General features: G+C 46.2%; 2 protein-coding genes across 5 annotated transcripts in view; one reads left to right on the top strand and one right to left on the bottom strand.

Moving 5' to 3' along the window:
• The first annotated feature begins 734 nt into the window (after positions 1 to 734).
• On the top strand, positions 735 to 23,049 carry LOC139599672 (histamine H2 receptor-like). 4 transcript variants are annotated; one of them, XM_071447165.1, is made up of 8 exons: positions 735 to 1,248; positions 2,021 to 2,264; positions 8,517 to 8,790; positions 12,736 to 12,912; positions 14,567 to 16,324; positions 18,783 to 18,912; positions 21,626 to 21,699; positions 21,983 to 23,049. In XM_071447165.1, the coding sequence occupies exons 3-5, from the start codon at positions 8,534 to 8,536 to the stop codon at positions 15,237 to 15,239; spliced, it is 1,107 nt and encodes a 368-aa protein (XP_071303266.1). In that variant the 5' UTR covers positions 735 to 1,248; positions 2,021 to 2,264; positions 8,517 to 8,533; the 3' UTR covers positions 15,240 to 16,324; positions 18,783 to 18,912; positions 21,626 to 21,699; positions 21,983 to 23,049. The 4 variants fall into 4 exon arrangements, with proteins under 4 accessions (XP_071303266.1, XP_071303267.1, XP_071303265.1 ...); XM_071447166.1 differs by adding an exon at positions 8,291 to 8,401 and having other exon boundaries at positions 735 to 2,264; XM_071447164.1 differs by having other exon boundaries at positions 735 to 2,264.
• EIF2AK3 (eukaryotic translation initiation factor 2 alpha kinase 3) overlaps positions 18,092 to 26,829 on the bottom strand; it is a 43,328-nt gene continuing 34,590 nt past the window's right edge. The window contains exons 14-17 of the mRNA XM_071447162.1: positions 23,262 to 23,429; positions 22,637 to 22,738; positions 20,364 to 20,426; positions 18,092 to 19,298 (exon numbers count right to left, since the gene is read on the bottom strand). Coding sequence (XP_071303263.1) covers positions 19,122 to 19,298; positions 20,364 to 20,426; positions 22,637 to 22,738; positions 23,262 to 23,429 — 510 coding nt within the window. The 3' untranslated portion in view covers positions 18,092 to 19,121. The remainder of the gene's footprint in view (positions 19,299 to 20,363; positions 20,427 to 22,636; positions 22,739 to 23,261; positions 23,430 to 26,829) is intronic.

The following is a 26,829-nucleotide window of genomic DNA, read 5'->3' as shown; positions in this document are numbered from 1 at the left end:
TATTTTAAAGTAAATATTTTCTTATGTTCAAAGGGCTTTCTGAAGCAATAAATATGACACAAAATGACCCAAACATGCTCTTCCATCACAGTTTGGGTGTTGATATCACAGAAAAGCCTGAAACCTGAGAGGCCAATTGCCATGCAGGAGCTGAGCTATTCCAGGGAGAGGACAATAAATCTGAGTTTCTTTACTTTCCACCAACACTGATCAAGAGATTTCTCCATTGAAAAAACCCAATGAAAAAAATTCTCCAGTGTCTTTTTTGGTGGTGGGTGAAGCCAGCTTTCAAAACCTTTGCACCAGTCTGGAAAACAAATGGAAAAGGAGCCCGACACGCCGATGGCAGCAATTCAGAGCGACGAGCCGATGCCTTTGACCGGGATTTGGGGGCTGTTTTAGGACAGGAGCCACGGCCGAGGGTTACACCCGCACTCCTTGGTGTGTGACATTCCCCCAGCACTCAAAGAACCCGAATTTTACACCTCTTTTTGCCGAGCTCATTTTCGGCCCCTGAGCTCCCCGAGGAGCCCGAGAGGCGCCGGTCGCTCCCTGAGCCCGCACCGGGACCGGGACCGGGACCGGGACCGGGACCGGGACCGGTCCTGCCCAGGCCAGCTCAGCCTAAAGAACTCTCTGCCCAGCTCCCAGAATCCAGCCCAGCCCTCCCAAAATCCATCCCAGCCCTCCCAAAATCCATCCCAGCCCTCCCAAAATCCATCCCAGCCCTCCCATCCTCGGGGACAAGGCACAGCGGGGATGGCCAGGTGACTTCTCACCAACCTCATGCCACAGGTTCTTTTCCCAGCCCGGGATTTTTCGGATTTTTCACGTTTAGTTTATGAACAAACCGCCCTGTTTGGCAACAGGGGAGCCAAACCCACGGAACGCCTCTTCTTTTTTATTATTGTTGTTTTCATGCATCGGGTCACCCGCGGCTGCCGAGGGGGAGTGGGAAGGGCTGGTTTGGAAGCGGGAGAGCAGAGAGCAGCGTTTGCCGGAGGGAGGGAAGGAAAGATTCCCGGCTGGAATCGGGCTGGAACCCCGTCTCCCGAGGGGAAGGAAGGAAGGAAGGAAGGAAGGATTCCCGGCTGGAGCCCCCGTTTCCCGGAGGGAAGGAAGGAAGGATTCCCGACTGGAGCCCCCGTTTCCCGGAGGGAAGGAAGGAAGGAAGGATTCCCGGCTGGAACGGGAGGAGCGGGCGCTGCGGGGCGGAGGAGAGAGGGGGCGGCTCCTCCGCCTGCCTCGGTAAGTGCTGCCGGCGGAATCCCCATCCTCATCCTCATCCCCGTCCTCATCCTCATCCTCATCCTCATCCTCATCCCCGGGCAGATCCTGACACCCTTCCCCGGCCAGGGCTGCCGCTGCCGCTCCCCGCTGCGGGTGGGATCCCCTCTATTGTGGCTACCCCAGGCATGTCCTAAGCCCTCTGCCCGAAGGAAACCCCCTCCAAACACGGTCTCCCCCTCGGGAAGGGTTCCCTCCTCTTCTCCCCCACCACAGATCCTCCCCGCGGGCACGTCCCCAGCCCCTCCCGGGCTGATGCTCCGCAGCATCCTCGGCTTTTGCCCTACCTGGGGCCGGGGGTTTTGCTGCCCTGGGGGTTGGGGGTTTTGCCCCGAGAGTTTTGACCCCAGGAAGGGTGGGTTTGGCACCCCGGGGCTGTGGATTTGCACCCCGGCAGTAGTGGCTTTGTATTCAAGGGTTTGGGGCTTTTGCAGCCCGGGGGTTGGGAGGTTTTGCACCTGAGGGATTGGGCTTTTTACACTCCGGGAGTTGGGGGTTTTGCTCCCCTGAGGGTGAGGGTTTTGCGTCCCCAGGGTTTGGGGTTTTGGCACCCCAGGGTTTGGGTTTTGCCTCCCCAGGGTTTGGGGTTTTGCCTCCCCAGGGTTTGGGTTTTGGCACCCCGGCTCAGTTCCCGATGCCGGTGAGCACCCCCGTGTTTGCAGCGCGGGTTTGACCTCGCCTCGAGTTTTGTTGCTGCGATGTCGCCGCTGTCTCTCGTCTCTCCCCGGGGCAGGCAGAGGCTGCCGGACCTGCTGTGGCTGTGCAGGAGCGTTCCCGTGTGCCGGGGACTGATCCCAAACGCTGTGCCGGCTGTGGATGAGGATTTTATCCCTCTTCGGGGCAGGAGCCACCATCCATCCCCAGGCAGCCGGGCTGGGAGCAGCTCCGTGGGGAGGGAGCCCCGGGTACCCCGCAGCTGGGACAACGCGCTCCGGGCTGGGGACACTGCTGGGCTGCTTCGGCCGACACTTCCAAAGGTAAGGATATTGTGGTTTATTGTGGTTTATTGTGGTTTATTGTGTTTTATTGTGCTCCCAACCCCGCGGCTCTCCGAGAGGCTGTAGGAGTGCGGGTTTGGGGGTGGAAAGAAATCGTGCCCTGGGAAATCGTCCTTCCAAGGGGAAAGTTGGATAGAGGGAGGGAGAGTCAGTGCAGAGGCTCAGTCCCTGCTTCGAGTGCGTGTTGCACAGGTGGGAGCATCCCCAGGCATTCTCCCCCTCCTTTATCACCACCCACAGCCTTCCACTGTTGGACGGATCGCTCGCACTGCTCAGCAATCACCGAGTGCTGCAGTTTTCCCATGGGGAGGAGGAGGGAAAGGTGTGTGAGGTCCTGGGGCAGGCATTGCTCCCTGCTGGTTTGTGCCTGATTCAGCAGAGCAGCAGAGCCTGGCAGCAAATAATTCCCAGTAATATATTTCCAGTTTTCATCATTCCTCTAAGATTTTAAAGTGCAGTCAGCCTTGAGATTGCAGAGCTTTTTTTTTTTTTTTTTCCCTCCCTTGCCATCAAAATATGCCTTTCACTGATGAAATTAACCTTTAGCTTGGGATTTGTCTGCTGAATACATTAGGTGAAACTTTCTGGATATTGAAGGGGAACAGAAATGGAGGAGTTGCTTTGCTAAGGCAGCCTCAGAGCAGAATCCAAGCCATCAGTTTTTTGAAAGGAAGTAAAACCATAATATCCAAAAAACCCCCAGTGCAAACTCTAAAGCATCTGAGATCCCCAGGAAACCTGGGAAGATCCCACATCATGGTACAACTGGGCATGTATCCCTTTGGTTTAAGGTTTCTCCAACAGGAAAGACTGAATGACTGATGTTGTAGAAAGAGTCTGGGCTATCTCAGCAGTGTAACCACATGGGCTGCTGCAGCTACTTAAGCATGCAGGAGTATTTAAAAGCTCCAGTATTTTAAGCTGAGGAAGTGGGGAAAGATGGCATATCCTGATTTGTCCCAATAATTTCCACAGAGAAGTTAAGGTGGTATCATCCCCTGGTTCCCTGTGATGACAATTCTCCAGGCAGTTTGAGAGCAGCACTTCTTAGTTAACTGATTTAATTTAGCACACTTTGGATAAAGGTTGGCTTCTCAGTCAGAGGCAAAAGGATCCAGACACCCACCTTGGGACTGTGGATGAGATTCCAGGGACTCTGCCTGGGGGTTTTTAAGAGGGATCAGGAGCATCAGGATCCTGTTGTCTGCACCCTGAATTAGAGTTCAAGGTTCAAACATGAAGTTTCAAGAATCCATCATCTCCTGGTTTTATAGTTGGAGACGTAGATGTCAAATAAAGACAGCCTTATTTCCAGTCCCTCAGCCTTTGTGTTGATAAAAAGGAAAAAAAAAAAAGACAAAATATGACAAAAGAGTATTTCTCTGGTGTTTTGTGAATGTGGGCACATCTGTCTGGTTTTGTGCACTGTCATACTCCTGCATGTGTCCTGCATTAAGGACAATGCTGCTGTGAGTTTTTCACTGGAGGAGACCTTTAACCCAGGCTGGTGCCTGAGATGGTACTTGAGGAGCACAAGGAGCTGGCAAGGAGGAGTTCTAATAACCATGTCCTTATTCTGCTCAAAGTTTGAGAGTGGAGTGTGCTCACACAGCAGTGTGAGTAATGATGTGCTTTAATTAGAGTGGTTCTATGGCTGATACAAGCTTAATGACCGTGTGGGAACAGGAATTCTTCAAAACCTTCTTCTTCAAAACCTTCTTGTCTCAGTGTTACCTCTAAAAAACCCCAAATAATTAATCCAGAATTCTCATCTATCATTCTCATCTACCCATGAATCAGAATTTTACAGTGATTTTTAAAAACCTGAAGACCGAATGTTTTAAACTTTAATTTTTGACATAGATTTTTTTGGTTTTTTTAAACACTGATTTTTCATCAAACCTGATTTTTTGCTGTTCATATCTCCTATCCTAATGGTGCATGCTCTCCTGGGAGACCCTGGGGTTCACTGGGTGTTGCTCAAGTGTTTAAACTGGTTAGGGGTCAGCTCAAGGTGGGGTCAGAGGGCATTTTCCAGATCTTGCAGAGGTACCAGAGGTGTGAGGACACCAGCAGGTGTGGGAGATGAGAAGGAAGAGGGCTGTGGAGCAGGGAATGGCCCTTGCAGAGGCAGGTTCTGGAGCCTGGCTCCCGTCTGGCCATGTGCTGTGTCCATGGGGATTCCCCACCCCTGTCCATGTGGATCTCCCACCCCTGTCCCTGTGGATTTCTCACCAGTGTCCCTGTGGATTTCCCACCCATTTCCATGTGGATTTCCCACCCCTGTCCATGTGGATTTCCCATCCCTGTCCATGTGGATTTCTCACCTGTGTCCCTGCAGATTTCCCATCTCTTTCCATGTAGATTTCCCATCTCTATCCCTGTGGATTTCTCACCAGTGTCCCAGTGGATTTCTCACCTCTGTCCCTGTGGATTTCCCATCTCTGTCCCTGTGGATTTCCCATCTCTGTCCCTATTGATTTCCCATCCCTCTCCCTGTGGATCTCCCACCCCTGTCCCTGTGGATTTCCCAGCTGTGTCCATGTGGATTTCCCATCTCTGTCTCTGTGGATCTCCCACCCCTGTCCCTGTGGATATCTCACCCCTGTCCCTGTGGATTTCCCATCCCTGTCCCTGTGGATTTCCCATCCCTCTCCATGTGGATTTCCCACCCTGCTGTCCCTGAGCTGTCTCTGTGGAACACACAGGAGGGAGAACAGCCTGAACAATTCCTTCTGCCAGGAAATGTGGCTGCATTGAAACCCAACTGTTCCACAGGAGCTCCTCCAGCCTGATGACACCCTCAGTGGAGCTGTTAGGAAGAATGGCACACATTATCCTCTTTTCCTGGCAATTATGGGAGAGCTGGAGACAGGATTTTTTATTTTATTTTATTTTTATGGGGTGTTCCCAGGATGTGGAATGTTGTCCAAGGAATATTTTCATTAGGACTGAGGTACTCAAGACATCCTGCAGTCTTTCAGCAGTGCTGGCCCAGGGGGCTGCCTGAGATGATGTTCAAAAAACCTGATTGTTCTCAGTGCTGGAGGAGCAGGAGAGCTTCAGGTCTCAGCCAGTGGCTCCCAGCTCCAGTGAGGAAGAGCTTTCCTTCTTTATGTTTTCTTTTCTAGACAGCTTGAATCTGCCCTTAATTTTGGTTTGGGGTTTTTTTTTCCTTTTTTTTACTTTTTACTTAAAGAAAGGAAAGCACTAAATCCAGCTAACAAACAGAAGTCAGGGCATGGAGCCGAGGATTTTGAAGGATGAGTAGGTGCATGAGCACATGATTGCATCCAAGGACAAGGGCACTGTTGCTTTCAGAAAATGCAGCCCAGCCTCACAGTGGTGTAGGAATGCTTGGAAGAGGTCAGCAGGTGGAAAAGAAACACCTGGGTGGTGTAGCCTGCCTGGAATTCTGACAGGTTTTCAACATAGTCCCTCATGGTGGGGGCTTTTAAGGAAATGTAATAGCCCTGAGTTAAGAAGGAAGTTCCCTGTGTGAAAAAAAATGTGGGAAATGGATTTTTAGAGATCTCCAAATGCATTTCCCACATTAAAACACTTGTCTGAAAGGTGACATGCAGGAGGGGTAAGTGCATGGTGAGTCACAGAGAGGTCAGGGATGCTCTTTACAGGGATAGGGGTTGGGATAGCTGAGATTCTAGAGATCTGGATCATGAACTGGTGACATTTACAGGCTAAAGAAAGTTTAACCAGGGCATGAAGGATAATGTCTGACTTCACTAAGTGAAAAAAAGTTTTTGTGAGACTCATTGAGCATTACAGTGGAGGAAAGCATTCAACTGTGAAGTGAGGGGGTTTTGAAAAGATGGAGAGAACCTAATTTCCTAATTTCCTGCTATTTTCCCATCTAAAGCAGTGGACTCTGAGCAGGACCAAGACCTTTGGATGGCCACAGCCCAGTGGAAAGGGCAGCCCAGTGCCACTCAAATCAGCAAATCGTGTCAGGGATGGTGGTGAAAGGGGAGCAGGACAGAGCAGAGATCATTCCCTTAGGCAAATCCACAGAGCATCTACCCCTTGGAGCTTGTTTGGAGCTCTGGTCCCTCTCAGAGGCTCAGAGGAGCAGGAGGGATGGGCAGGAATCCTCTGCTGCTCCCCTGTGAGGAATGAGCAGGCTGAGAGATGGGAGGGAGCTGTGGGGTGTGACAGAGGCTGCAGAGCCCAGAGGGGCACTGAGGGTGGGTGGGGTGGGCTGTGAGATGTCTCTGGCAAGGCCAGGACCAGAGGCACACAATGGAGCTGGTGGCAGGCTCAGGACAAGCACAAAGTACCAGAGCACAAAGTTTCACTGGCTGGGGCTGGGTACAAACCACAAATGGGACAGGACTGCTGGGAATGTGCCCTGAGCTGTTTGATTTTCCAGCATCAGCCTCATTCCATGGCTATGGCAATGGGAAGGTGCCAGCAGCTCACATCCCAGGCAGCAGACCAAGAACTCAATGTTACAACTCACTTTAAAAGCTTTATGGCCAATCACACACAGCAAAAGCACATTGACAGGAGTTCTGTCCAACCACTATAAGCACAGGTACCTTTGGTTAAAACAATTTGGAATACAATACCTGCTTGTGAGCCTTCAAACACAATGCACAGAGCTCCATTATCAAGCTTAGAACTTCCTAATATCTCCCTAGATAAACTTTTCTGCAGCTTAGGGAGTTATTCTAGATAAGCATTAACACACACACCATTGTTCTATTTGTCCTCACTTTTCTACTTCTTACACAATTTTTCTGCTGACAAATCTCATGGCTGTTGCTTAGCTCTAATCACAGTTCTGCTCTCTCTGGGGCTGCCTTTTGCAGCTTTCCCAAACCCCTCTGATTTTATGGATTCCCACACAAAGAGGTCTTTCTTTGCAGGGTGCAGAGCTGAGCTGTGGAAGTTGTTGCTGTAGGAGGTGATGGATGCTAAAAGTTTGCTGGGCCAGAGGGGAAGCAGGACAGTTTCATGATTCAGAAATCATTGATAACATCTTAAGAGGTAATTCTGGACCAAAGGCTGCAGGAAGGACAAAGAGATGTTGGGAACATTTTGCTGCCTTGTTCTTACACCCATCCTAAGCCAAAGTTTGGCCCCTGTGAGATGAAGCAAGTTGGGCTACAGGGATGTTATCAGGCCCACCCTCACACTGCACTCAGAAGGGTGCCCTGGAGATGTGAGATTCACCTGAGGGTCCTGTGGAAGCAGATCCTGGTCACAGGAGAAGTGATGGTATTTAAATATAACAAATTTTCATTGGGAAACATTTCTATAACTCTCTTTTCCCCACAAGCTTTGTCTTTGTGCTCCCCCAGCTACACCAGTGAGCTTTGAACTGCTGGAGTTTTTGCAGGGCATCATTCCCACCTACCTGTGACACCACTTTGTAAAGTCTGGGAACTGGGCTGTGGACACAAGCATGTGGATTTCCCCAGCAGAAAAATCCCCAATTCAGGAGCTGGGAGCATCTGGGCACAGAGGGAACACGAGCCAGGGAGTCAGGGCTGCACCTGGGACACCTCAATGTGATGATCCTCCAGCCCAAGTCATTCTGGGATTCCACAACTCTGCTCCCTGTGGAGCTGCTGGCAGCCCTGCTTGGCCATTCAGGCTGGAGGATGGAGCTGCCCACTGTGATAATAAAAACCCCTAAACTTCAGAGTCTGAAAAAGCACCAGGCCAACCCAGGGCATAGCACAGACTGAACAGTGGGGCTGTGGAACAGCCAGCCTGGGCAAGCAGCCCCAGCTGCTCTGGGGGTGGCAAAGATGGTATTGAGCATAGAGAGCCACAGAATGGTTTAGGTTGGAAAGGACCTTAAAGATCATCTAGTTCCAGCCCCCACATTATGTGGACTTGGCATGCTGTTCAGTGGGATTTAGCCCAGCTGCTTTAATTTTTGATTTCAGTTGTTTTCTTTCCCTCTCTCTGCTCTCAGTACATTTCTATTTTTTTTTCCTGGTCTCATGCTTCATCTGATGATGCATTTTCATTCACAGGAGGGCTTTTAATTGCTGTGAAGGACTTCAGTCAATGCTTCACATTTATCTCACCCTCAGGATTTCAGACACTTCTAATGGGCTGCTAACCCAGGACACAGCCACAGCAGGGTGTGTGGATTTTTCCTGGAGAAAATGAAGCATAAATATTATTTCCATCCTCTCCTTCCCACACCTACAAATCATCACTGAGGTAATTCTGCTTCTCTCCTTTTGTCTCGTCCAGATTTTAACAGCGGGAAGATGCTGACGGGCAGGAACGAATCCTGGCTCTCCAATTTCTCCTCTGCTGCCCCCTCCTTTGCAAGGGGAGGGGTTGGGCTCCAGGAGGTGCTGGTGGGCCTTGTCCTCACCCTCATCGACCTGGTGACACTGCTGGGAAACACGGTGGTGTTCCTGTGCCCCGTGGTGGAGAAGAGGCTGCGCACGGTCACCTACATGTTCATCATGTCCCTGGCCATGGCTGATTTCCTGGTGGCCTGCCTGGTGATGCCCTTCAGGTGAGGAGGGGCTGGGAGCAGAGGAGGACAAATGTCCTTTCTCTCAGGTATTTTCTGAAAAATCCTCTTTGCCCAGGATTTCCTCCTGGGAGGCTGAGAAGCCTCAGAGAGGAATGAAAACAATAATTACCTGATTGCTGCTCCTGTGTTTGCTGCTTTGGAATGTGGCTTGGACATTGTTTACCAACAGGTGAATGTTTGATTGGTTCCATGTGAATTGTTTTAACTTAATGGCCAGTCACAGCCAGCTGTGTCTGGGCTCTGGAAGGAGTCACAGGTTTTTATTATTCATTCTTGTTAAGCCTTCTGATGTATCCTCTCTCTAAGGTTTAGTATAGTTTTAGTATAATATAATATAATATAATATAATATAATATAATATAATATAATATAATATAATATAATATAATATAATATAATATAATATAATATAATATAATATATAAATATAAATATAAATATATCAGCCTTCTGGGAACATGGAGTCAGATCCATCTCTTCCCTCGTCCTGGAGACCCTCACAAACACCACGGAACAGGGCTGGGATTCACCTGCTGGGCTCAGGGCTGGGCTCTCCAAGGGGCTGAGCTGTGGGCTGGTGGCTGTGTGTGCTTCCCTGGCTCTGCTCCATGTTATAATCCCCTTAGCATGCATGCAGACACAATTCCCAAGGGTATTTTTCCTGCTGGCCACACAGGGACCCTGGCTGCTGACCTGAACTTGATTTCCAGCTCTGTATGTGGAGCTCCAGTCGTTGCTCCCTCTTCCAGGACTAGCTCTGCATATGGGATGTAAGGAATTTATTCAGGATGAGCTGGGTAATTTAGGCTGCCCCTACATTTCATGGAGGAAGAGGCTCTGGAGAGGGCAGGTGTCCCTGCATGAGGTTTATATCTATGGGAGCTTCACTACCTGGATAAAACAAGTGAAACAAAAGCAGAAAGCAGCTGGCTTGTGGTCCTGGCTGTCTTGTCCTGCAAAGCAGCCAGAGGTTTGTGTAAATCAGGGAGCTGCACCCTGAGTTCATGGGGCAATATGAGGAAGCTGAATTATTTCCATTTTCTCTGCTTGAGTTCTCATTGGGCTGCCTATTCTTTTGAATTTGGCACTGAAAAATATTGTCCTAACAAGCAATTACAAACTGAGTTAAAAGTTCATGGTATCAGGTAAAAAAAAAATGCAGTTAATGGTGTTCTTTTATAAAATACTACTGCTAACCTAAATTCTGTGCTCAATGAATTTAAAGTTCAGGTTCTGAAATCATAGAACCATAGTGTGGTTTGGGTTGGCAGGGACCTTTAGGGGTCATTTAACCCAACCCCTGCACTGAGCAGGGACACAGGCAACTGGAGCAGGTTGTTCAGAGCTCCATCCAACCTGGCTTTCAACACTTCCAGGGATGGGGAAGTCACAGCTTCTCTGGGCATCCTCACTGTAAGAAATTTCTTCCTCCTATCTATTTTGAATCTACTTTTAGTGACGTTTTACTTAAAGAACAAAAACACAAGGGGGAGCAAAGATGAGAGCACGGCTGGTGCTTTGTGCCCCTCCTGAATGTCCTGGTGCTGCCAGCTCCGTGCTGAGGAATGGACACTCCTGGCTCCATCAGCCTTGGCCAGCCCTGCCTGCTGTTCCACACTTTCCCACTGGTTTGGCTTCACATCTCTGCTGCTCTTTTGGATTTCAGTTTGCTCCTCAGTTGGCAGGTTGTTATGTGCCAAAGGGAAGGAAAAGAAATGATCTTAGGAGGCAGTTTGGCTCAGGAAAATGTGGCCGAAGGGAAAAACAAATTTGTTCTTGGTGTCTTAATTTCATAAGAGTAAGATTTTTCTTTTGTTCCTGTCTGGACTGGTTTGCAGGGGTGAGCTTAGCTCGTTGTCTGAGTACTCCAGGCAGTCTGTCATTTCCAGGCTGAATATTTCCAGCTATTCTTTTCCTCTGCAAGCAAAAGGGCAAGGCAGGGGTGACTTCATTGTGTGGGCTTTTTTGGCTTTTACTACTCCTTCTTCTCCAGCAGCATTTCCAAGCTGCAGAGGCTTTTTACCTCAGAGAAAAGGGGTCAGGTGTCCATCTCCCCATGCTGTGAGGATGCCTGAGGTCAGGTGTGTGCAGGTGAGAACTGGGCACCTGCTCACCTGGGATCTGTGTGCAAGGCTGTCCCCACAGCAGCACATCTCCTTCTGGGGGGCCAGGGCACACCACAGCCTCTGCAGCATCTCTGGGGGTAAGGAGGGCTCTGAGCAATGGCAGAACAGCACCCAAGTCCAGTGCTGAACCCATGCTCCAATTCTCATTCCTCATTTCCCTCTGTAAAAGAGCCATGGAACCTGTCCATGAGTGTGCTGTGCATCCTCCACGCTGCCCATGGTGTAGGGACAGGCTCTGCTGTACCTTGCTTGGATTTTTGCATGGAATCCCACATGACAAAGAGCTGCTGAGGGCTGGGACCCTTCAGCAGCACTGTCCCCACCTACAGCAGTTGCTGTGCTCTGGAACAGCCCTCACAAGTCATTTAGTGAACTGGTGTGATGAGATGTAAATCAGGCATTGTTTTCTGACATCAGGTTGAATCTTTCCTCCTTGCTGGACACCTGAGCACAGCAGCACAGCAGCCCTGGGCTCACTGCATTTTACCAGCAAGCTGGGGAGTTACAGATAATTAAAGCTTTGCAGGACTGGGGAGTTACTCATCAAATTCACTGACAATGGTGATTTCAGCAGCACCTTGGGAGCTGCAGAAAGAAAGAAGCAAATGGCATCTCAGTGAATGCTAGAGAAACATGCATCAGCCTTCCTACAGCTGCCATATGTTCCTTCCTTCACTGCTCACTTCTCACAGGCCCCTCTTGACTTTGTTAGAAATATTTTTGGTACTGTGTCTGTTTTTGCTGGTGTGTTTACCTTGCTGAAGCATTTATGAGCCACATAATGTACAGGCTGCATGGGCTTCCTCCTAGGATGTTGTTGTTTTGTTTCTTTTTAACCAAGAGTGGAAATCCTGTTTGGTTTTGAAACATTTGATTGGGTGTGAAGTGAGTTTCTTGAAGATGTCCCACGCCCCAGGAACTGGGGAGAAATCATAAAAGCCTATGCTGTGCCAGGCACTGGGAAAATGCTGTCTAAACAAAGCTGTGCAGATGTAAACTTGAGGAGATTTGTGGGGTAAAGCACCTCTCTCAAGGCACTTAGGCTGCAAGAAGCACAGGTTTGCTCTTGTTCAGTCATGCTCTAGATGTGGGGTGCTGTCACTGTCATATTTTCTGGAAAAATCCCCTTGCCCAGGATTTTTCTCCTGGGAAGCTGAGAAGCCTTAGAGAAAAAGGAAAACAATATTATCTGAGTGCTTCTCCCTGTTTTGCTGCTTTGGAATGTGTTTGGAGATTGTTTATCCAACAGGTGGATGTGTGATTTTTTCATGGGAATTGTTTTAACTTAATGACCAATCACAGCCAGCTGTGTCAGGACTCTGGAAGCAGTCATAAGTTTTCATTATCATTCTTTGTAACCTTCTGTATGTATCCTTTCTCTATTCTTTAGTATAGTTTTAGTATAGCATTCTATAATATAATATATAATATAATAATAAATTAGCCTTCTAAGTACAGGGAATCAGATTCTCAGTTCCTCCTTCATCGTGGGGACCCTGAAAATACCACAGGGTGCTCCTTTTTTGGGTTGTGCTTGGAGGATGAATCCCTGCTGTCTGAGCTGTGTGCCCACCTTTAGTGCCTGTGTGATAAAATGCAGCATTACCTCAGTCACAAGGAAATAGAAACAGAATGGTTTGGGTTGGAAGGAACCTTAAAGATCATCTTGTTCCAGCCCTGGGCAGGAACACCTGTCCTGTCTCTAGACCAGGTTGCTCATCCAGCCTGGCCTCATACACCTGCAGGGACAGCACAAAGAGCCCCTCCAGCTCTGATTTCCTCCTGTTTTCTCTCCCAGCATCATTTACGAGGTGACAGGGATGTGGCTCTTTGGGAAGCTCTTCTGCAAAGTCTGGATCTCCTTCGATGTCATGTTCTGCACCGCATCCATTGTCACGCTGTGCTTCATCAGCCTGGACAGGTACTGCTCCGTGGTCACCCCCTACCACTACTCCAGGAGGATGTCCCGGGGCAGGTGAGTGCAGCTGCTCCTCCTTTTGGCTCCCTCCAGGCTGTCCCTTGGACATGGCCTGTCACTGTCATATTTTCTGAAAAATCCCTTCACCAGGATTGCTTCTCCTGGGAAGCTGAGAAGCCTCAGAGAAAAAGGAAAACAATAATTATCTGATCTGCTTCTCCTGTGTTTTGCTGCTTTGGAGTGTGGTTTGGACATTGTTTACCAACTGGTCATTGTTTTATTGGTTTCATGTGAATTGTTTTGACTTAATGACCAATCACCATCCAGCTGTGTCGGGACTCTGGAAGGAGTCACGAGTTTTTCATTATTATCTTTTAGCCTTCTGTCTGAATCCTTTCTCTATTCTTTAGTATAGTTTTAGTATAATATTCTTTAATATAACAAATATAATAACTATAATAACTATAATTAATATAATATAATATAATATAATATAATATAATATAATATAATAATACATTAGCCTTCTAAGAACATGGAGTCATTCTCAATTCCTCCTCTGTCTGGGGAACCCCAAAAATACCACAGTGGCCTACACTGATCTGAGGCTGGATGAGCTCAGATCATTCAGGTGCTGCCCAGAAGCAGAGTGATGTGGGGAAAGGAACTTTCACCATTTAAAACTGCAGAAAATGCTTAATGTGTTGCAGGAGAGGACAAGGAGGGTGCAGCTGAGGGGGTTGGATGGTGCTCCTGGGAGAATATTTTTTGAGCTAAGGAAGGGTTGCAAAACGGGGTAGAAACCAGTGATATGGGCTGGGTTGGACCTACAGGTTTTTCCCTGTGCAGTCATTTCAGGAATTTCATAGAATCACAGAATGGCTTGGGTTGGAAGGGACCTTAAAGATGACCTTGTTCCATGCCCCTGCTATGAGCAGGGACACCTTCCACTAGACCAGGTTGCTCAAGCCTTGGCCTTAAACATTTTCAGAGATGGGGAAGGACTTCTAAGGCCTAGGTGAAAGGAGACCCAGAAGGATGCATGTAGCAGTAGTCCTCCCTCTCTTAAACTCACCATCTTTTCTGAAGTGATATTCAGGGAAAACAAGGAGAGCTCCTGAGCTCCCATGAAGGTTTCATGTGAAAGGCTGAAATGAGGACTGCAGGGTGGGGAAAGTCATCGGAGGGTGGGCAGAGAGGAAACTGCAGCAGTGGAGTGCTTTACAGGGTGGGTTCAGGCATGTTTTTCCCACTGTGACTCTTGCTGTGTGTGATTTGTGGATCACAGGCAAAGAGAGGAGGGGGCTCTGTGGCCCCCCCTTGCAGATTCTGCCATCAGCTCCATCCTCATCAGGCCCCAGAGGGTGAGATAATGGCCAGATACTAAAGCTGAAAGCAAAAATACCTACATGCTGTTGTTTCAAATACTAACAGACATCTTCTGTAAAACCTTTCCTCATCTTTTCTCAGCCAGCTCTGAGCACTCCTTGAGCTGACCCCAATTCTGTCAACTACAGACCAATTACCCAATTGTCAGAGATATGCAAGTCTGGACTGGTTATAGTCCAGCTTTTTCCCTTCTCCACGCCCTGCTGGACTGCTCAGCAGCTATATCCCACACAGGTTACCATGGGGATTGAAATGTACTGGATGTTCTCAGCCCAAAATTACTCAGACCCTCCCTCCTTTCTGCATCTCTTTCCTTTTGCAGATGCATCATGATGACCTGCACGGTCTGGGTATATTCCTCGCTCATTTCCTTCCTTCCCGTCATGCAAGGCTGGAATGAGATCCCCGGGGTGGACTTCGATGCGGGCAGGGAATGCATCTTTGTCACCAACTGGGTTTTTGCCATTGTGGCTTCTGCCCTGGCCTTTTTCCTTCCCTTCATGGTGATGTGCAGCATGTACTTCTTCATCTACCGAGCCTCCCGCCTCAAGGCCACGCGCATCATGTCCCAGACGCTGGAGATCCACTACCACCCCAACAGCAAGAGGCAGAACCACCTGCAGCTGGAGAACAAGGCCACCAGGACCATCAGCATCATCATCTCCGTGTTTGTGCTGTGCTGGCTGCCCTACTTCGTGCTGAACGTCTGGCTGGCGGCCAGAGGCAGCGACTCCACCAGCACCGTGCTGCTGGGCACCTTCAAGATCATCACCTGGCTGGGCTACTGCAACTCCACCATCAACCCCCTGCTCTACGCCTTCCTCAACAGGGACTTCCAGCACGCCCTCAAGAAGCTGCTGCTGTGCAGGCGCAGGTCTCAGGTGGACGTTGGGGAAGACATGGTCTCCATAGCCACGTTTTCCAAGACCGCTCCAGAGCTGGAATACAGCGCCGCGGTGCCCAACGGTGCCCCCAAGGGCAAACCCAAGTCATAGGAGGAGCAGGCGCTGGAGGTGGTGATACAGAAAGTGCTGGAGCACGTCCCAGTGGAAAAACAAAGGGTAGGAAAAGAGGGGAAGCAGGGGCTGGAATATTACAGCTGGGGACAATACAACAAAGATGCATTTCTTCACCTTCCACATGAAGAACTCAGATATTTTAGAGGCAATTTGTTGTATATTAATGGAACTAATTCATTCCTGGATAATTATTTTTTCTAATGAGCATTTTCTAAGACAAATTCAGCCTTCATTTGGGTTAAAAAAAACAAACTAGTATGATACAATGTGACCTTACATTTGTGTACATCTTGGTGATTTATGTCAGGTGGGACAGTGTTTCTTATCAAGCCACTGTAGCTTTTCACCTCGAAGTTTCATTACAGATTGGACCAGTTTTAATAACTCCACCTGTGCCAGTCTGAGTATGGGAATTAGAGGAGAGATGTGCTCACTTCCTAAAGAGGCACCACTCTGCAGCCTGGGCTGTTGCTTAAGGTTCAGCTCACTGGCTTCTGCAACATCTGGATATTCAGAACTTTCCATGGCCTTCTGTGAATTATCTGTGGATTTCCTTATTAATTCTGGAAGGGGACATTCCCTGTGGCAGACCCCAGGAGATGACAAACACTTGCTGTAACAGCAGGAGAGCTGCAGTTTCAAAGCTACAGGTGGCTGAAGATGGGATGGGAACAGGAATTGTTGTGTGTACACTGTGGTATCTACCAGAGACATGAAAAAATAATGATACATGGAAATGATTATTATTACTACTCCCAAGTGCTCGTCTGGACTTCCAACAGCACTGGCTCCCTGCAGGAAAGCCACAAGTGCCTCACTGAAGGGTTACTCTGAAAAGTTAGCAGGGGACTGTCCTCAGAGGTAGCAAAATGCAGTAGGACCTGCCTGGAGCAGCTGAGCTACTGAAGATGCCAGCACAAGGGTCAGGAGTCCTGTCTCAAGAGCCTGGTAGAAAAACCAGCCCTGACCCGGGGTTCAGCAGTGGTTCTCCTGTGAAATGACTCTCCATGGAGAGGGTGAGGTGTTCCAGACCCTACAACTCCAGCAACAACGTGGAAGTGGTAACTACCTACACCTTCTTCTGGGGGAAGCATCCTGTGGGCACAAAGGTGGACAGGGCAGAAATCCTGCTGCTGCCACCCAGCTCATTTTGACAGAGAAATGAGCTCTTCATTTCCCAAGAAATTTCCCAAGAGCTATGGGGGAGGGAAAGGAGCTGAGGGATAGGCAAAATCCTGTGAAAGAATGGGACAGCACAGCAGAACCCCAGGCCAAAGCCCCTTCTGCAGGGCTATCCCAGTTTGGGTGTTTTTCCATGAAACAGCTGGCAGGAAAGTGCACATCACTCAGAGGAAAACCTCCCAGGTTAGAGAAGAGCCTTTCTCTGTCTAACCCTGCAGCAATAAGGGACAGAGACAGGGATCACACACTCCAGTGCTGAGAGAACCAAAGACTGACCAGGCAGTTCAGAGCTGAGCAAGGCCAGATGCTTTTGTGGCTGGGCAGGGACCCCAGGGGAGGACTCATCCACCCCTTTGAGGGCAAATGTAACATCCCAGAATATGCATACACACCTGGTGTGAACACATATGCCAGTTCTGGTACTGAAATGTTGCAGGGCCCTTGGAATAGGCAGTTACCCACATCCAGATACACAGCAAGTTAAAAATACCTTAATCCTCATTTCCTGTGCTCCACCTGTAATCACTGGGCTGGCAGGGAAGGCAGAGGCTCCCCACGTGGCCATTTCACTGTGCAGCTGATGCAAACAGGGACATCCAAGGAAGGGAGCTGGGGTTGCTCAGCCTGGAGAAAAGGAGACTCAGAGGTGACCTTATCACTCTCTTCCACTTCCTGAAGGGTGACAGTGGTGAGCTGGGTTGGTCTCTTTCTCCAGGCAGTAACAGACACAACAAGAGGACACAGTCTCAAACTGCGCCAAGGGAGATACAGGCTAGAATGAAGGAGGAAGTTTTTCACAGAAAGAGTGGTCAAATACTGGAATCATCTACCCAGGGAGGTGGTGGAGTCACCATCCCTTGATGTGTTTAAAAAAAGACTGGGTGTGGCACCTGGTGCCATGATCTAGCTGAGGTGTTAGAACATGGGTTGGACTCGATGATCTTTAAGGTCTCTTCCAACCTAGAAATTCTGCGTGAAAGTCAAAGCAAGGCTGAAGGATCTTTTGATAGATTTGGCCAAACACAATTCTGTGTGTGAGGACACACTTAACTCTCCTGCTTTAACCCAGCTAAACACAAGTTCCGTTCCTGATCAGACACTCACTGCAGCATTCTGGTTTCACCTGGACAAGCCAGTATCTGGGAGAGTTATCCAAGAGGATGTGGAAGACAATCACTGTAATCTACTTCTGCCTTATCACAAAGCTGCAGGGTGTCAGTTGGTTTGATTGCTGTCACAGTGTCACACCACAGCAGAGTAATCCCCAGAAGGATCTGAGTCCAGTATCCTTTTAGGAAACTGATCTCAGACACTTTAACAAATTTAAATCTGTAAAAGAGAAAAATAAAATTGTACAAGAACAGCTGTAACAGCATAAGAATTATCCCTTCTCCCCTCTCACCCTGCAATTGGTGAGCAATTGCATCCATAATCCACCCAGTTTAGAGCTCAATTCCCTTCTTTCTCCAGATCCTGTCTCACTTCCAAGCAGCACGTTGGGTTTTGCGTCATCACACACGCTGTGGCCAGTGTGAGACAGGGAAGCAAAGGAAGTTTCAGGAATGCAGAGCCCATCCTGTTCCCACTGCACAGGGCTGCCATCTGCAGCACACACGGATGCAGGCTTCCAACAGAAGCAACTACTATTTTGTCTTATAAATAAAAAAAGTTTATTAAATCATTTAGACTTGAAAGAAGTCACAGTAATTCAATGCACTCAACAATTACAACAAGTGCATCCTGTACACCACCAACCCAAATGGATTGATTCTGTATTTTATAAATAAAAATTAACATATTTACAGTGAGAAATAAAAGCATGGCATTAGGCAGTTAAATTAGCAGATTACACAAATGCCTACCAGTTGATTTCTTTTTAAAAGTACAAATCTACAAGATTACATACGACATGTATGACTTCATTAGGTTTAAATTTTCAGAATCACAACATTTTTGTACATAATTTTGACTATGGCTCTTCCAACCACTGCCTATAAAACCCCCCATTTAATGGCAAAAAGCTCCTTTTCCTTCTCTACAGCTTCATCCGTGTAAGATGCATTCCCTAAGATCTACTGTAGTGCAGAAGTATGAAATGATTTCCTCTAAAGACAGGCTATGGACAGTGACAATATGTACAACTGTGGTACTTTTTTGCTTTAAAAATAGTGCAGATTCCCAGTTTACCCACCAGGGAAAAAAATGGAGTCAAAGTTAATTTCAAAATTATCTTCATTTCACCAAAGAGCAAGTGACCCGGATAGACACTCACTAGGCTTAGAGACTGTAATTTGCTCTATAAAAATACAGTATTTTAATTCTATTTACATGTTACAGATCTCTCACTCACCCAGCAAGCTGACATTTACAAGCTTCCAAAAAACCCAAGAAACCCCCCAAAAAAAGGATAATGGAGCACAATATTGGCAAGCACAGCAGCTGGACCTGTCCACTTAGGAGAGCAAAGGTAAGGAAAATGGAATGTGAAAGGTTTGGTTACTGGGCTTCCTTGGCTGTCAAAGTAAACAGAAATCTGTCCAACATGTCTTATACATTAAACATGGCAAAAAAAGCTGAAGTAAACTATTCCCAAGATAAACATTCTGCATCATAGGATCCTTCGGCTGAACAATCCCTGTGAAACCTGCCAAGTGGAAGAAGTGATCCTGAGGATAGTTATTTGCTTGGTTGTCTGGAATGTTTATTTCCTGATAGGCTCATTGTCCGTGACCTCTGCCTGAGCACGGGCTTGGGTGGGAGCTCCAAGTCTTCAAAGACAGGATTTTCTATGATTGCTGCAGCCTCTGGTCGTTCAGTGGGACTTGGAGAGAGCATGTCCTTCACCATGGTGTACTGAAAGAAAAGACAACACATATTACATGAACCAATCCATAAACTCTTCCTCATTTCATGTCCTGGCTTCAGCTGTGGCTGTGTGAAGTAGTGGGTAATAACCCCAGCTGCTTTCTGAGTTATTTGGGTGTTATTTGGCTCAGTAGTTAGATGTGCACTAAATATTTTAAAATGTATCACTGTTCATCTGTTAAAAGTGTCTTTACTGTCATTGGATTCAAGGTTTAATAGGGTTATAAAAAACTTCACATTATTTGCAATCAAAGTTAAATATATGATACATAATTTATATGTAATTTTTAGATTCATGTTTAGCCATCACATATTTAGCCACACTGAATTTTTCTCCTGGCAAATTAGAATTTTTCCTTTAAATGTACAAGTAGTTTGAATATTTGTTTCAAATTTAATCAGAATTAGTGTCCTACTCCAGCTGAGCACAGAATTATTGTCCTACTCCAGCCCCTTCTCCCAGGCAGCTTTCAGCTGTAAAGCAGGAAAGGCTGGTCTCATTTGGCCACTGGTCTGAAGCTACCCTGAACACCTGAAAGCACCTCAGCTTTTTTCTGGGGTGGTTTTGGACATCACCTCCTCTTTACCTGCCACCACATCACTTTACAGACCTGATTAATGAGAACACAGCATAATTTGCTCATGTGATTTCCCTCTTGGGAGGTCCAGCTCTGGAGGGGATCCCATACAGCCATGGTGCTACCTAGAGCCTCTCCTTTACCTGTCTGAATCTTTGCATTTTTTATTTGGGAATATGGATTTATGCAGGAAATCATGACAGGATGTATGTGAAATGAATGGCTGTAAGTGACAAAGGGAAGCCAGGTAAAAAAGTATTCCTGGAGGAACACTGTGACAGATGTGTCATTGTGCCCATTATTGCAATGTTATAACTTTGAAATGTGGACAAGTACTGGGATAGGGAAATGCATCTTAATAACAGGAAAGCTGCCTGGTTTCTCCATTTTCACCTACAAAGCAACTGGAAAGCAAAGAAAAAAAAGCTACAGTTATTAATGAAAAGGCTATGATTAATACATCAGCTGTACCTACCTCTTGTGCATATTTCTGAGTGAACAGTGGTGGAAAATTCAAATTTCGAACATCACTTAAAGTCTGCAAAAATATGAAGAATGACATGTAACTTTTCCAAAATATCATTCCTTAGTAATATTAACCTACCCTTCAAAAATATGCAAATTATGCAAAGAAATGAGCCTGCTGGAAAGAAAGCTCTTTGTTTTAAAGTGTTGCTTTAGTGGTTAAAAATCACAACCTAGTTGGACAGGTGAGTTGCTGCTTCCCTAGGTATTGAGCCTGCAGCAGAAGGAGTTGTGCTACAAGAATTGTGATCTCTGCAGTTTTAAATCAGTCAGATACATGAACCTGAACTTCCTCACTTCAGCTGAACAAAACCAACAAATCTGTGCACCACCCATAACTCCAGGATGGCCTACACCAGTATTAAGACACATGAAATTATTGTCTCTGCATTACCAATGTAAGCACCTGTCTTTGTTTAACTTTTAAGGAGGAATGAGAAGATTTATCAGCAGTTTGGAAAGCAGTTGAGTTGGGTATTTCTGTGCTCCTTTCATACAAAGGCCACTGGCTCCATCTAGTGACAGTGTTTTTCCCATGTGCAGGATTTAGCACTTCAATTTTCTTGGAAGGATCTGCTTTTACAAAAGTTTGAGCACAAAATACAAGAGTTCTAAAGTTAAATCAAAATTCATTTCACTATTACTCCACTGGAAATATAAAGTGACCAGTTAATAGTGATGGGCAACAGCCAAACTCCTGTTCAAGAGAACTGAGTTTGATGACATTAAAATGCTTCAGAAAACTTTTCCCCTTTTCTGTCAGCTCAGCCTGCATTTAGTGATCTGTTTTCCAGCATGTCACTTGGAAATAAATTGCACTGCTACTGACTAACTGCTCACAGCTTGAAACAGAGGCAGCTCTCACGCTCTACCTCTGGGGATTTTTCCAGCCAGTTGTCACAAATTCCTAGAATTTGCTGGGTTACTTGGTCAGGCAGAGCATGTTTTGCTTCAGCAAGCAGTGCTGATGCTTGGCTGAGGCCAATGAAAACCTCAGTGTAAGAACTCAGAAACAGCTACTGAAGCAGTGAAACTCCAGAATCCAGCAATGAAAGGGCAGGAATTTCCTTTTTAGCAAAAGGAGTGAAATGACAGTGAAAATCCTGGCAAGTCAGGGCACTCTTTTAACACTCTCTTCAAGTAAAAAATTTGAATTAGATGGAATTTAGGGTTCCATCCATTCTGATTATTTGCTTTTGCTTCTATTCTTAGGAGAGAAACTGGAAGGGTAAAGCCTGTAATCACTGCTGCAAGAGATCTGAGAATCCAGGATAGCTCTTCCCCAGGTATTTTGTTTCAGTAAAACTGATTTAGAGAAATTGAAACTGATTTCAGTGCCAGAGGTTCAAATTAAACACCAATTCCTCCTCTACACTGTACAGGTTGTGCCATTTTAAGCCAGAGCATTTTAATCAAGAGAATCAACAGATGAAGCACTTGGTCAGGCTGCTGTTCAAGCTGTTTCTTACTCTCTGCTAAACTCACTCGATCTTCACCTGAGAATGTAACCCCTCCAGGCACATTCAAATGATAAATACAAGTTTTAATGACTCTTTCTTTCCTAAACAGGTCACTGGTTGTCAGAGAGGAGAGACCTTTCTGGCTGTAGCCCCTGTTCTCCATGAACTTGCTCCTGAGCAAGATGGAGCTCACATTTTAACAGCAAGCAAGAGCTGTAAGGCACCATCAAAGATCCCAAATTCACATCTGCTGCAATGAATGGCAGCAGTTATGGGAAGACTGTGCTTGAAGCTGAGTGAGACTCACAGCTAAGACTCACTGGAGGAAAAGGAACAGCCATTTTTCACCAAGTGCTCTGGGTGAAAAAGCACTGCAGATGCAAATGAAGGAAGAAATAATCAAAATGCACAGCATGGTTCCAATTCTTGAATGAAAACCAAGCTGGTAGGCTTAAAGTCACAAGCTATATTTATTACTTGAGTTCTTGGATATTGTAGTTCAATAGTTTCTCTTACTTGGCTTCACAACAGAGGAGCTTTGTAAAGAAATTAAAGCCTCAACTCAACCACACACATTAGGAAGACTGCAGTTTATTTTCAGTGATTCAGGGGGTCTGTACAAGGCTGATAAAGAAGCTGTGCTCCTGGCTGCAAGGCTTTTCTCCAAAGAAAACAGGACAGGAACCTCTTGCCAGCATTTCACCAAGCAAACAGCTGTTTTACACAAATGCTCAAACTGAAGATAACCCAACACCACACATACCTTGACCCTCTCCATCTGTGTGCTGAAGGGGTAGAGCAGCTCAAAGAGAATCAGTCCCAGAGAGAAGATATCCACCTTGTGTGAATAGGTGTTGCCACAGATCTGAGAAGGCAAAGTCAGGGTCAGGGCAATCAAGGTACTGCATGCAATTATCTACAAAGTAAACATCACCCCTGCAAGTTCACCTGTGCAAGTCACCAGCCCTGTGCAGAGCTGGAAGCAGCAGCACAGGAACGTTGGTGAACTTCAGCCATGAGCAGCAGGGAGCAAGGTTCTGATCCTCAGCTCCTCTGTGCTGCAAAGCAAAATGTTTCACCTTACTTAATCTCATGCACAAGAGTGTGTTCTTCCTCAGTTAAGTGGAATCTTTTACAGTTACCTTCCTATACTGCATTAAAAGCAAGAAAAATAAATGCATTCAGTCTGAATAATTAGCCACTGTTTTTGCTATATACATTTAAATACGCATTTTGGAATTCCATTTACCTCAAAAGTATTTTGATGAGAAAGAATTTAAGTGACTTGATTGCAATGGTTTACTAGGAATGCCTGATCTAAGAGCTCCTAAAAATTCAGGGCTCTTCTGGGCACTGCCAAACACAGCTTGAGAGAAACGAGCACAAACCTGTTCTGGGCTCATGTAGAGTTTGGTCCCTACTTGTCCTGTGTGCCTGGCATAAGCTGGCATTGGGGTCAGAACTGATTCTTCCTCCTCATCTTGGTCCATAGCAGTCACCAGTCCAAAATCCCCAACCTTTACTATGTCATCCATTGTGAAAAATATATTGGAAGGCTGAGAAAACAGAGAGGCGAAAAGGAAAAAGTAAGTAACAAACAGATGTCTGTGTTTCAGCAGTTATAACACTTGGTTCAAACTCAGAAGCTGTCAAGGTTAAAACCACTCATTATTAAAGTGCTGAAAAATAGCAGTTAAGAATTGTAACTATTCAGGAAAAAGGAATTTCTCCTGCATTAAGCACCGTCTCTTCCTGAAGCTCAGACTGCTCATTTCTTGTCATTCAGCAGAGCTTTACCAGCAGCACACAGCTCTGCTGAGGAACACACACAGAGTCAACACTGCTGGGAACAGCACAGGTAAGTGATCACCACCACATGACACTTTGACACCACATGCTGCAGCTCCATCTCCTGGCCTTTTGTATTTTAATCCCTAAGTGCTAGAGTAGTTTGCTCTATTACTAACCAGCCCACAGCACATCATCCCAGTGTTAAATTACAGATACAGTGGGAACAAGGTCTGCTTTTCAGTGTAACTCTGCAGTTTAACATAGAACAGCTGTTTGCATAACAGAATTAAAAGTTTATTTTTGATAGAAGCCTAAGAACTTTGCAATTCATAAAGGCAGCAACACTGATGATCTGTCTTAACTCTCCTTTGGCTTGTTTGCCAACACCCCCATCCTTGGCTTAGCCTACTGCCACAAGAGACTGGAACAGAGCTGTCCTTTGGCCAATGGTGCACATCCAAGACAGTTTTTCAAGAAATTTGCTTCCTGGCTGATAGAACAGCACCCACCAAAAGAATGATTATTCCCTTGAAATAAAACCACTCCAGCTGGGTTACAAGTACAGAGTTTGGGGGGAAGAACAGACTGATCCTGCAAGGGGGAGGAAGCAGCAGGATGCTGCACAGGGCCAAGCTGTGAAGAGCAGGTGGTGCTGGGCAAGCTCCTCTCAGAGCTCCTGGCCCTCGAGGCTGGGAGAACCTGGGCTATGCTCTGCTGACATCAGCCCTGCAGCAGGAGCAGGCAAACAGACAGAAGGCAATATTTTCCCACAAGATAAAGGACCATATTTCAAAGTCCATCTGACTTGCTCAGTTAAAGACAAACCCACTGCGTGAACAAGAAACAAGACAGAAAAAAGGATTCTTGGGGTTTTGGGGTTTTTTTTGGCAATGGCCAGCTCTAAGGGAAGCCCTAGAGAAACAGTTCCACAGTGCCCACATCCTGCCTCTGACACTGCCTTCTTAGCCAGGTCTTATCCCCCACTGTATTTCCCTGTGATGAGTGTCCAGCCCTTGGGAGTCACGGTGCCTTCAGGGCACAAAAGCCACTGCCCAGTAAACCCACAGTGTCTCCAGGCTCTGGCTGAAGCATTTGCAGAGCACTCACCCCTCAGTGCACACCCACACGGTCAAAAGTCTTGATATGAGAATTTTAATGCTCAAGGAACAAACATCTCCATTAGGAGTTTGTATCCCATTGCCTTGATCTCCATTCTCCTCCTACAAACATACAAGACAAGATTTGTCTTCTTCCTGGAGGAAAAACTCCTCATAACAAAGTTTATTTTATTACTTCTCTGGCTGGACACTGACTGTCTCTGAACAGGCTGGCACATAGTTTCTACAAATAAGGGGAATGGACACTCTGCTATTGCAAAATACCAGCAAAAAGAAACCATCAAGATCACATTTGGGAGAATAAAAAGCCTAAGGCAGAAGCACTCAGTTTTGATTTAAATCATCAGCAGAGTACAATCAAATATAACCACCCTCTAGTTTAGTTATCTTGCCACCTGCACAAAGAAATTTCTCTCCATATCCTTCAGTCAGAATAAGAATTCTCATTTTCCCACATGAATAAGCTTCTCATACATCTGGAATACTCTGTTTAATTCAATTAATGCTGCAAAATGTATCCAAGACTGTTCTTGAAGTTCTGTGAAACTGATAATTTCTTTTAAGCTGCCAAGCATGACCGACAGCTTATCCTAGGAGTAACAGTAAATTCACTTGACAGGCAGACTTTTGTTTCTGCACTTCATTTTCTTCAAAAGAATTTGAACTCTGACCTCTTCACTTCCCCACATGAATTCCTACCATCTTGTCATTGCAGTATCCCTGATTAGCAGGAGCCTAATTAATGCATTTTAATGTGCACTGTTAATTTAAATATTTAGATTACTTCTTGGATCTTTCAATATGCCCATATAGAAATTTATTTTCACACAGATCTACCAGCTTTTGTAGGTGCCAATGAGAGCAAGAATTGGCCTCTGCTATCATTGAACTCTGCCTGCAGCCAAGCCAAAGCAGCTTTGCAGGTTATTCAGTTGTTAGTGCTGGCACCAACTCAGGGCTGCATGACCAACCTCTTGGACAAATTACAAAATTAGATGAGATCCCTTCCTAGGAGCTTCTGAAAAGTAGAGAAAATAATTAAATAAACTGGCTGTTGTTTTGACCAAATTAACACATAACAGACAAAAAAAACTTTGGGATCCAAGAATAACATCTATACAAGCATAGAAAGTTTCCTGAAGAAGGAAGGTGCTCATCCAGGGAGATTGTTTCCAAGTTGGTTATACCAAGTAAACAAAATTAAATCTCTTGTTCAAACTGCTGCCAGCACTGAACTTTTAAGATGTTCCAACAAAACACTCCACACCTGATTAAGACTAATACAGTTTTAAGAGTAGATCTACATAAGGTTTACTGAACAGTGAGCTCAGTGAAGACTGCAGAGGGCTACACCTGACAGTATTGTTGAGAAAGGTTATTAATTAACATGTCTAGCAACATATTAGTACAGGGATTTAATTACTTTTATGGTCAGTTTCTCAAGCACTAAAGATTTGTCAGATAACTGGTTCAAGGTAATTGCCTAATGCTGATGGGAAAAGAAAATACCTGCAAGGGCTGTTAGAGTTTTTCTAACTCTGACATATCCTTTGAGGATTACTTAATTTGAACCTCCTTTTACTGCCACATCTGACATGGAATTTTTTAGCTTTTGCTTCTGCTGATGCCAAATTACCATCTGAGAAGCCACAATCATTTCATTAATTACTCCACTGAGGTAGGCTACTAATGCCTCCTCAAACAAGCAAAGGGAAACACAAGTGTCCACATTTGGCAAAAGGGATCAATTTCTCAGAGCTAGGCCTAATAAAACTAACTTTGGCTGGGCTCTTCAGTTAAATTTATTTATTTGGTAACACACACTGACACTTCCAGTGCTTTACGTTAGAGCAAAGTCAGGCACTAGCATGGGAGGATCATGAACAAAATGAAAGAAAAGGTGCAAATTACTCCTGACTTCAGCTACACTAAACACCAGAGGTGCAACCACCTTTCCCAGTCTTCCCTGTCTGGATGCTATGAGACATTAAAAATCCTGTGAATCCTTCAGAAAGCTTCCCTGTGATAGCTGGCACTGGCTCACAGT

Source organism: Agelaius tricolor, unplaced genomic scaffold (assembly GCF_023055355.1).
Source record: "Agelaius tricolor isolate 1412-34295 unplaced genomic scaffold, bAgeTri1.0.p SCAF_24, whole genome shotgun sequence".
Taxonomy (NCBI): domain Eukaryota; kingdom Metazoa; phylum Chordata; class Aves; order Passeriformes; family Icteridae; genus Agelaius; species Agelaius tricolor.
Note: the sequence above shows the minus strand (reverse complement) of the source record. Positions and strands in the feature narration are given on the sequence as shown.